Here is a 12,328-nt window from a genome sequence, read left to right as displayed (position 1 = left end):
AATACATAATTGAAAAGTTATAACTTATGCTTCAAGACAATTGAAGAAGCATGAGTTAAACTACCCAACACATGATTTGGAGTTAGCTGTAGTGGTGTTGGTATTGAAGATTTGGAGGCATTACCTTTATGGTGAGAAATTTCAAATATTTACTAATCACAAAAGTCTTAAATATATCTTTGATCAGAATGACTAAATTTGAGACAAAGAATATAGTTGGAGTTGATAAAGTATTATGATTGACTACCACTTGAGAAAAGTTAATGTAGTTGCAGATGCTCTCAATGAAAAGACTGATTCTTCCCCTTCACCTAGTGCAGTATGTGCTTCTATGATTTATGAGTTCAATAATTTGCATGCTCAATTGTCAACTACTACTTCAGAGACAGTATTAGCTCATTTTCAAGTAAGGCCTTCTTTGATTTATAAGGTTAGAGAAGCTCAATCGCAAGACCCGACATTGAGAACGTTGAAAGCAGAAGTTAGTACAAGGTTAAGAACGGATTATGTGATTAGAGATAATGATACGTTGGCTATAGGAAATAAATTATGTGTTCTAAATATTCTATAATTGAATAAAAGGATTCTAGAAGAGCCACACAGTTCTGCTTATGCTATGTATTTAGATAGTGTTAAAATGTATCATGCACTGAAAAAGTATTACGGGTAGATTAGGATTAAGAGATAATTAGAAGATTTTGTATCCAAATGCCTTATCTGTCAGTAGATAAAGCCAGTTCGTCAAAAAATAGCAGGACTTTTATAGCTATTGCCTATTCCATAATGGAAATAGGAGTACATTACTATGGACTTTTTATTTGGTGTTCCTCATACTCAGAATGGTCATGATGGTGTTTTGGTTATAGTGGGTCGTTTGACCAAGACTACTAGGTTTTTGCCAATCAAAGCCGCTTATATTTTAAATAAATTGATAAAGTTATATGTGGATGAGATGGTGAGTTTATATGGTACTCCATTATCTATTGTGTCTGATAGAGACTAGTGTTTTACATCTAAATTTTGGCCTAGTTAGTAGAAAGCCATGGGTACTAAACTACCTTTCAGTATAACTTTTCATCCTTAGGCAGATGTCCAGTCATAGAGGACCATACAGACTCTTTAAGATATGTTCATAGCTTGTGTTTTAGAATTCAATTGTACCTGCGATACTCATTTGTCATTGATGGAGTTTGCTTACAATAACAATTACTACTCTAGTATAGAAATGGGTCATTTTGAAGCTTTATATGTTAGAAAGTGCAGAACAAAAATTTGTTGGGATGATACTAGTAAGAGGAAGTTAATTGGCCCTGAATTGGTTCAAATAACTTTAGAAAATATGAAATTCATCAGAGAAAAGTTGAAACCGAAACAAGATAGAAAGAAAAGTTGTGAAGATAGGTGCGGAAAAGATCTTGAATTCGTAGTTGGAGATAAAGTTTTTTTCTAAAATTTTTGCCTTGGAAAGGGTTTTTGAGATTTGGCTAGCAAGGAAAGTTGAGTCCATGATACACTGGACTCTATAAGATTACTGAGGGGATTGGTCCAGTTGCATATCGATTAGATTTGTCAATTGTGATGTTCAAGATCCATGATTATTTCATGTTTCCATGCTCTACAAGTATATTGCAAATCATTCTCATGTTTTAGAGTCTCAACCAGTTCAGTTGGAGGAGAATTTGACCTATATAGAAAAGTCAATGAGAATTCTAAACAGAAAGATGCAAAAACAGAGAAGTAAGACAATTTCACTTGCAAATGTACTTTGGAAGAATCAGACAGCAGAAGAGGTTACATGGGAGCATGAAAATCAGAAGCGTACTCAAATTCTCATCTATTCATTACCTAGCCAGTTGCCTGTTGAATTTTGAAGATAGAATTCTTTTAAGGAGGTAAGATTGTTACAACCCATCTCAATTAGTCAATAATCAAAATTTCACTAGTCAAAATCTTAGTCAAATAGAGACTTCAATAAAATAAATTATTTTATTGGGATTTATTTTACAGTTGAAAATATTTAAGGGTTTAAGTTCGACAAAATAAAATTTTCAAAATGTACTCATTTATTAAGGGAAGTTAAGTATTTAGTATGATTTTATATGAAGGTTGGAGGACATCCTTTTCAGTTGTTGGTATGAGTGAACTACAAGTGGCAACAGTTTAACATTGTCTTCATTTTTCAATTTTATACACAAAGAGAGAAAGCTGAGGGCAGAAAATGGGCATAAAGGTGAGAAAAACTAGGGAAAAAATGAAAGAAAATAGAAAAAGAAGAAAAGAAAGAAGAGGGTGAGAAGAACGGAAAAGAGGTAGTTTAAACTTGATTTTCATTCTCTCCTCTTTATTTTCTTCAAGAGGTAGAGAAAAAAAAATTGTTAAAGTTGTTAGGGTTTAATTTGTTAGTTTGATTTTCAGATTGAAGAGAATGAGAATAATTTCAAGCCAACTTTCTTAATTTGTTATGCTAATTGCATAAGGTAAGAATTACTAATTTTTGGGCAAATCCTAGAATTTTATTTAATTGGGTTCTTAAGTTTTGAATATTTGGTGGAAATGATTGTGATGATGAAATACTCAAATGAAAGCGTGATTTTAAGGAACAAGATGTAAAATTAATTGGTGCAAGTATGATTTCAAGTTTTCACTAGATTGAAGATGGGACAATTATTTTATGCTTGGGTGAAGGTTATTTTGATGAACTAGTTATTAGTAAAGGGACTAGAAAGCGGAATTAGCTCCAATTGATTAAAGAAAAATTTAGAAAATATATTCGAGAAATTTAGTTTAAGTATTATAGTATTAGTATTAAAGATTTCTTGATATGATAGTGGTTAAATTAGTTATCTTGTATCATATTTCAGGTGATGATAAAGAGATTAGAAAAGCTTACCGACCATCATAATCTGTAGCTTATATTGAGTGAGTGGGAAAACTTTTTTTTTTCAAAAATAAGTATTTATTTAATTTATATTAGATTAGAAAGTTAATTATTTCATATAATTGGTTTGACAGCATGATTTTCAAAATTATAGTCGGTTCTTTTTAAAGTTAAATTTAGTTTAGCTAAACCATTTCATTTACATATTGTACCAGTATTAAATATTTCAGCATAACTAAAGTTATTTTAAAAACCATTAGAAAGTACACAAGTGATTTTACCCTAGTCTGCACTTGTGTGAATGTGTTTCCACAGTATATAACCCATATAGTTATTTTACCCACTCTACACTGGTGTGAATGTGTTTTCACAGTGCATGATTAGTTATGATAATTTTACTCACTGTGCACTATTTTGAAAGTGTTCCCATAGTGTATGACTATATTGTAGCCTTTAGGCAACTCTGTGCATATTACCAGAATTTCAAAATTAGAGATAGCTTTGTCGTGTATATCGGTATTATTAGATACATGAGTAAGGTTATTTCGGGTACCTTTTTGATTTGATTTATCAGTTTATCAAATTTCAAATTGCAGAATTTAGTTTATTTAGTTTAAAGAATAAAGATTTCATCTATAGTACGGTGAAAGGATATTTTTACTTATAATATCGATGTCAGATTTATTATATCCATTATATTTTATAGTTATTCATTCAGTATAAATGATAAAGCGTTTTACGATTCCATTATGCTTTAATTTTAAAAGAATTATTAGATTTCAAACTTTCTTAAAGTTGTAATAGCACAAGCGTTTTCAGAAAGTTTGTATAAATGGACAAAGTATATTTATTTACAAAATATTCACTAGCTGAGTTACAAATTCATATATTTTGTCACCCTTTTTCTTATCAGATAGTAGCTGAGTTGGGCAGAATTGGAGTCTGTTGATCTATCAAGTTGAGCCACATATTGTCATCAGTTGTATAACTCATTTTGTCAATTTATATACTTCATATTTTTGGAACACGTGCATCTTTTGTCGAAAAATGTATCCATATCATAGGCTCGGTGGATTTTTGTATATGTTATGCATTTGGAGTCTTCTAGCTTGTATAGAAGTGTAAATTTCATTCTAATACACTTTATTTTGACTAGTTTGTGTTTTGAGAGGTTGGTGTACCCTGTTTTCTATTGTATGTATTGATTTGAAGAAATTGATTACTGATCAGGAGGTTTTAGTCCATAATTCAAAGAAAACTCTGCAAAATTCTTTTAAAAATTCGTCACAACCAAAGCAGGTCAAGGTTACCTTTGTGGTGGGTTCAACACTTAGCTGCTATCTACTATCGGGGCACTGCACAAGTCAGGTCCATTAGGGTGTTGCAGGACAGTTCATTTCACCTAGCCTTAGAACCATCAGCCAAAGATCACACGCTAAAATAACAGGTATGGAATGAGAGGAATGGAGTAACAACAAGAGAACACATGGGAGGTAACAAAAACTCTTTTGAGTTTGGTATGATGATATAAAAGGCTCCCTCTACTAGCTGGCCTAGGGGAACAATGAATAACGGCAATAGGGTAGGATCAAGACATTCCTTATCCATCAGTTGGATGAGATCAGAATAACAGGCAGCCACATAAAACCACCAGACGATAACTATGTGAGCTTCATTATAGATGAGTTCCCACCCAATTACTTATTCAATTGTGCTTCTTATCACACTATCAATAGCTGGGGTCTATGTTAACAAATCTTTGGCACAGCAGTAACTAGGCCAACCATTGTTGTACAATCTATGGGCGATGATTTCTCTATATCATTGCTCCAAAAAATTCCCATTGCCATGAAGAGTTAGATAAGAGTTCTCCGACAGCTACAATGGATTGCGAACATAAGGGCCTAGTGCTAAGTTAACCCCAAGTAGCACCATACTGCCCATATATCAACAAATACTACGAAAAAGAAAAAAAAAACATCAATAATGCTTTCGAAAAGAGCGTTTGCAGAATCGTAGAGATGAAATCAGAATGACTGTTATGCATCATATCAGATCAACACCCGTCATTTTAACTTAGTTAATTGCCAATCCCGACCCCAGTAAATCCCATATCAATGTTTAAAATATAAAATTTGTGTAGAATATAATTACTCTGAGAATCCCTATTAATATTCCTTAAAAAATATAAATTTCCAAGAAAATGAGCTTACGAGTTTTCCAAAACAAAGAGTTTATAAACCATGAGTGAGTTGCCTACCACTTGATAACTCTAAAGAATTCATTTCCTCCATCTCTCTTTTCAACAAATTTTGTTCCCGTTACAAAATTTAGAAAAATAAAGGGCTATGTCTATTTCTACACCATTTCTGTAACAGATATGTGCAAGTCTATTTGTATGAGCGTTTACCCATATAAGCATAAAATTGCACGATTTTTCATGAACTCGAGTTTACGATAGCTTGTTTAACACTTTTCTTTTGGATAGGTAGTTGTATAACAAATCTTGTAATAAAGTAAATCATGAGAATGATAAATATGAACATGACTAAATGAATAAGTACGATCGTGCAATTTTCAAAGCATGTACATGGTGCATTAACTAATTAACTATTTCTATTGCAATTTAGCCAATCTAACATGTATAGAGAAAACAATAATATGTACACAATCCATTGTATTACATAAATTATATAATCAGAAAATGATTTTAATACACTATCTATATAATCTTGCTGTAATAGAACGTTGCTAACCTATTACATTATACAACCATTTAGATTGCAAATTGGAAATATTGATTAGAGTTAGTTTTGGTTTTCGAAAAAGTGAACTACTTGTAATCGAATTTATATAAGACAAAATCATTTTACTCGATTCTATGTCTTGTTTTGTTACTATCACAACTACAAAACAGAGGGCGGAGCCATTCACATTCCAGTGTGGGCAAATGCCTGCAATGGACTTTTGGCCTCCGCCCCTAGTAGCAACCTTTCCATCTCTTGTAAGTACGCGTGTTGCTCTTGTTCCACTTCCTGAGGTATAAAGTCCCTTTTTCCAATATTTTCTTGAAGTAGTTTGTAATGTTTTACTTCATTCGATAAAGTCCCTTTTTCTATAATTTTCTGGAAGTATTTGTAATGTTTTACTTCTATTACCAATTCTCAAGTGTATTGCCCTACTATTCATATATGCTAGCCTATGTTGGCAGCATGACTCAACATTGTTCGATTACGTTCCCACTAAGGAACGAACCGTTTGGGAGCAATTTTGTTATGAGAAAAATGGGGGTCATCTGTGAGAGAATAAGTCAAACTTTACGCCTGAAATAATGAAATAATGATCATAAAATAAATTTTTTGGAGTGAAAAATCACTCCCAAACGGCCCCTAATTAAACTTTGTCCGCACTAGACAAAATTCCTGACTCCGCCCCCATACAAAACCATGTTCAATGATAGTGTTGTCGTGTTTTGAGCACTCAACTAAAAAAAATGTCATTTTTGCGTAATTTTCGTTTTTCCACCTATGCACATAAAAGATGGGGTTTAAAATTAAAAATATTGGTTCGTGTTTCCCCCCACATGGCATTATGATCATTGGAGTTATGAAATAAATTACTTAGCAAATACTGAATGTCGAGATGATGAAACAAGACTTAAACCACTTATTTAGTTGTTTTCTTAGTTTTATCTTTTTATTATTTCTAGCAGTTTAAGTTACTCGTAGGAAATTACTCATTTTCATGTTTAGGGTTTTCGTACTTTTGTTTTTTCTATTCAAACATTTTATATCTTGTCATTTTTAGTTTGTTGTTTTTGAATTAAAAAAAAAATAAAATAAAATAAAAATTTGAGAGTTTCTCAAATCTTCCAACTATTTCATTGCCCGAATACCGAGTATACTAGTGAATTGACGAGTGTTTTTAAAGTGCTAATACATTCGGCATAATTCAAATGCATCAATATCAAATTATTCAAGGTTTGTGGTGTATTTTTAAAAAAGATTCAATATATCAACGATAAGCAATCTTTATAGATATGATGAGAATTTTTATCAATAATCTGTTGGGAATCTACTTAATGTGCGTAGCGAAAAATAAAATAAATTTCAATTCTCACAAGAGATTCGTCTGTGTATAGATAGAATTGTGATAAAAGATGTACCTTTCGAAAATTCTGCAAACCTTTTGTCATTCTTTTTGTTCCAACAATTTCGATCTGTTACTCACAGTTGTTCAATTGTCCAACCTCCAACGATAATTCACATAGAGAACAAGATTGCAGGATTATGATTTTTTTCTTGTGCTAACAAGAATAATGAATTCTCTACAAATTTGAAAATCCTAATCGTATTTATATAAACCCAAACTGGCTTGACCTTACCCGATCTAATATTTAATTAACCATTTAATTAAATCTGGTCCCTGAATTAATTAATCAATTCATGCCTATAAATAAGCAATTCAATTAATTAATTTATCCAACACTTGTTAAATTAATTAATTAACAAATCACAATCTTCCAATTCTCCTTTTGTGTGCGACCCATCAGGTTCCCGATCACGATGCCTAATGACGTGAAATATTATTTTGATCTAATCAAAATTGATAAATTAAAACACTCTTTTAATTTATCACCAATTCATACTCGTCGTCCCAGATTGACATCTAGAAATGTGTCTGGGCAATACATGTAACGAAAAATGACAGGTGGCATGGCAAAACCAAACTCGTTCGTTTACCGTGAACCTATAATCCGTTCGTCAATATATCCGATTAATTACGAGATATGGAAGTGTGTCAATCTCGATTATCGATCATATCTTTCACTCCACTATTAAGTCAGTACAAGTTGAAAAATCCTTTTTAATTTATGAGTAGACATTGGCCAAGGATTTTGTTATCGACTTAATTGAATGAAATGCAGATTATAATATCTTACTATCTAAGAGTGACGAATCATCTATTAATCATTCACAACCTTCATACGATTCTTGACATATACGAACAATGCCGTATTAGCAGCCCTTGACAAAGCAACATTCAACACCGTCAAAACATGACTGTCCTCATATAAGATACTATGACGAACTTAAGTCAAAGGACCAATCCCACTATCGAACGTTAGAGATTAACCACTAACACTCAGATAGTTATCCATATGGAATCTCTCGGGGGCTCTCAAATGTCTTGTTCTATAACAAAACATCAACGTGTTCATTTAAGTGCTACCACATTTTAGCTTATGAGATCAACTACTTACTTCACAAATAAGAAATGTCACACGTGATGGTCTATCCATAATAATGATATCTGTATCTCGTTATTATTTACGACCACAGATGATTTAAGATTCAATCATATGTAATTTGTATCTCACAATCACAACTTCTTGTGATTAACAAATTCTCAAGATTTGAATATTAATTAAATAGATCTACCATACAATGCATTAATTATTTAATAAAAGTATTGATGTTCAAGGTTGATTGGATTTAGGGTATGACACTTACAAACTCTCACTTGCACTAGATTCAATCACTTATGTATCCAATGTCATAAGAGTCTACATGACGATCATATTTATACTACGACAACTCTTTGTCAATGGATCTGTAATTAATTTTGGGAATTTGTTCTTTTCTTCACGTCATTTCCATGTATTAGCTCTGTGATGAGATTATACCGCCACAATATATGTTTGGATTATTGATGAGACATTAGTTCATTCGATTGCGCGATGGTTCTATTGTTATCACAATACAATAGCATATGATCAACAATATTAGGAACTATTCCAAGTTCATTAATGAACATCTTGGTCCACATTGCAACTCATTGCTGCTTCTAAAGCAATCATGTATTAGGTTTCTGCCAATGAATGAATGATTATTTCACGTTTGGAACCTTTCCAGCATACGGTCTAAAAGTAAACCAGTTTCTCCATATAAAATTGTCAGTTGAATTCACAAGTGCACGAGTCGTAACAATTAATAAAGTGAATGAGCAAGAGTATCATCCCACGAGAAATGAAAAATTATAAATAAGTATCAAAATTTATTAAATGATGATCTATTTGACAATTCGAATGTAAATGAATTATTTAACTAAAAGATTAAACTAACAAGAATTGAACAAGCAAGTAAAAATCAAGAAAATGAGATTTTCAAGAGTTTTTGATTCACCATAACTACTCATATGTAAATATCCTAGTTGAATTAATTGTAAGTATAATACATTAGTTAATTAAAGAAAAGTCAAAAAATAAATAATAATAATAATAATAATAATAATAATAATAATAATAATAATAATAATAATAATAATAATAATAATAATAATGAGGCGGTGGATTAATTTATATCAATCCACCCAAGTTGAAAACATATCCAATTACACACACGAACACACACTAATACATAAAGAGAGAAGCTGAGAGCTGGGAGAAAAGAAAGAGAAAAGAGGAAAAAGAAAAAAGAAAAAAAAAAGGAAGAAGAAGAAAAAACAAATAGAAAATTTTTGTCAACATGTTAGGAATTAAGTGGTCTACATTATTAGGCATGAATTCCTCAATTTTGAAAGGTAAATAAAAAGTTACTTATATCAAGTTATGTTTGATTTTATAGTTGTTAGATTGTTAGATTAAATTCAATTTTATTGAAAGGGTTAAGTGTAATAAACTATGAAATTGAGTAAGATGAAAGAAAAACTAGTTTTAGTTATTAAGGGGACTGTAGAAATCGCTCAAACATGAAATGATTAAGTTTTGGTATCGCCTATTTAATTATTGAAATTATTTAAAATAATTAATTGTTTATTTAAAAATTATATCATATTTCAGATGACGATACTGACATCAGAATAGCTTACCAATCGGGTTGATTTTACGAACATTGTACTGTGAGTGGAAAAATATAAATATTTTAAAAGTATTTATAAATTAAGTATATTGTTAAAGTATGTGCAATTATATGCAATTATGTGTTTGAATTACATGGTTATTATGGAAATATCTTTTATTATGATATATGTGAAATTTCAATGATTATTTATTGCATGTTTGTGACTTGATATATGAGACATGTGATATTGAGATTTGTTTGGTATGTTAGACATGCAATATTGAGATTGGCCAGAAAAGTACCCATGATTATATACTTCTTCTAATTCACAGAGGGGCCTTGGCCGTATTCTAGAATTGATTATGAAAGGTCTTTCAGACCGACTTTCATTCACGGAAGGGGCCAAAGGCCCGTGCCAAAATTCTTAGCCCGAGGGGCGGATTTTATATTTCAGTCAAATGGTACATTTTTTATGGATTTTTCAGCACGTTTGATGTGATGAGATTATAACATGGTTATCAGTTGATGTTCATATTATGATTTTGAGATGATGTTTTACGACCTTATGTCAATATTTCACTTTTGGTTATAATTACATGATGTTATCTTGTGAATTATTAAATGATATGAACTCCATTTTCGATAGAAATGTAAAATTGAAAAAGTATAATTATTTTCGTACTGCTCCACTCACTGAGTTACCAACTCATATATTTTGCCACGATTTTTTCTACAGGTGAAAATTGATCCTTCTTAGCTAGAAGAGCCTAATGATTTCAGAATGAGAGCCACACGACATGTTGAGTGTTATAATTCATATTGATGAAGCACGAATTAAATATTTTAGGCCCATCGCATTATATTTTATATAAGCATTTGATTTTGTTGCATTTTTTGAAATAACTCATAGTCAGCCTTGGTGATAGATTTGACATCTAGTCAACATCTATCATCGGCACACATCATGTTTTGAGTCCACTAGGATGATTCGGGACGGGACAGGTCATGTCAGTAAGTGTTCCTTATTGTTGATAATCGACACTCTCTAATATATTCAATAATCTTTCTCAAGCATTAACGAAATATCTCAACAAGAAAATTTTCTACATCTCTGTGAAAATTCTAAACCTATCAACATTCATTAAGAACAAATATAAAACCCATAAAGATTGCACAAGTTCATAGATATCTCTATCCTACAAAATCCCTGTGGTATCTCAAACATAGGTTGAAACAATTATTACTTCTCTATCTTAAATTGAATCCCAACTGATGAGTGATTTACACTCATTCTATTATACCATTAATTTCATGATTTTGCTATCTTGGAGAGTATTTTAGAAGTGCTAACAAGTGATTTTGGTGTTATTTTGTAGATTGATGGAAGTGGAGAAAACAAGAGCTAAAAGAGGTCAAAGGAATGAAATAGGTAAAAGTTAGCGAAATTGGATGAAATGACCAAAATGTAAGAGATCCAAAGTTCGAGAATTAAAATGAAATTAATCAAAAGTCGTGTCGAAACTTGAAATGAAGATCCGAGAGTTCTAGAAGCCAATTGGATGAAGGAAGGTGTCAAAGGGATCAAATTTAGTCAAGCTATGATCATAAATCATTTTCCAACCAAAAAGTTTTGCACCGGGTTTTTAGCCTCATATTGAGACTCATTTTTTGACATAGCAAACGATCAAATTGGAGAATAATATCTGAAGCAAAGTTGTGGCCCTTTGAGTTACCTTTCCAACGCATCTTGAATCGCCTCAATCAGATATCAGGAGAAAGAATTATAATAAAAATACTGAAAGTTGTGCAGTACAACTGAAGTAGTCCTCAGCGCCCAGGCGCTATCCCTCAGTGCCTAGGCGCCATGATGCTGAAATTTTGACAGAAAGTCAGCGCCCAGGCGCCGCCGTGCAGGAGTAATTTTTTGGGGTTTTTATCATTCTTTCTCGGTCCAACTAACCTCTAAATCTTTCCCTAAACTCCAAGACATTATAAATACACAATTGAAAACCTAAATTAGGAAGGAGCCGCACACTAAAAATCTGTGGGATCAAACCACGTTCTTGACATATTGGAGAGAAGACAACAAGAAGGGAGATTCAAAAAAGAAATTCAGGAAGATTAACACCAAGCAATTGAAGATTAGAAGCATTCATTGGAAGAAGAAGGAGATCTTGGTGCAAGAATTCTACTTTTTCTTCTACATTTTTATTACAAACTCGGTGATGTATTTTAAGACAATTTCCTACTTTTCTTCTTGTACTATGAGTAGCTAAATTCATTGTTAGGGGAATAATGTAATCAATTTGGATCTTTTACATTCTCTTATTAAGACTTTCAATTTTTAATTATTCCATGTGTTGATTTTGCTATGAGTTGAATGCATTAAATTATCTAATCAATAATTTGATGATTTTTGTGAATTCTTTACAGATAGAGATATGAGTTTAGGTTTAGACCATGTAGTAAAATTCAATACATTGGTATAACTAGCAGAGATACCTATACCATTTATTGCGGTCATAATTGAATTTCTAGGACATAGAACTCGTTTAACTAAGTTGAATTTGCATAGAGATATGAAATTTAATTAGTTGAATAGGCTCAA

The 12,328-nt window shown here is 31.7% G+C and overlaps 1 protein-coding gene across 1 annotated transcript; it reads left to right on the top strand.

Annotated features, from left to right (window-relative positions):
• The first annotated feature begins 1,042 nt into the window (after positions 1-1,042).
• On the top strand, positions 1,043-1,871 carry LOC111371770. The gene is made up of 3 exons (XM_022993925.1): positions 1,043-1,046; positions 1,149-1,438; positions 1,623-1,871. The coding sequence occupies exons 1-3, from the start codon at positions 1,043-1,045 to the stop codon at positions 1,869-1,871; spliced, it is 543 nt and encodes a 180-aa protein (XP_022849693.1).
• Positions 1,872-12,328: the final 10,457 nt, after the last annotated feature.

This window comes from Olea europaea, chromosome 2 (genome assembly GCF_002742605.1).
Source record: "Olea europaea var. sylvestris chromosome 2, O_europaea_v1, whole genome shotgun sequence".
Taxonomy (NCBI): Eukaryota; Viridiplantae; Streptophyta; class Magnoliopsida; order Lamiales; family Oleaceae; genus Olea; species Olea europaea.
Note: the sequence above shows the minus strand (reverse complement) of the source record. Positions and strands in the feature narration are given on the sequence as shown.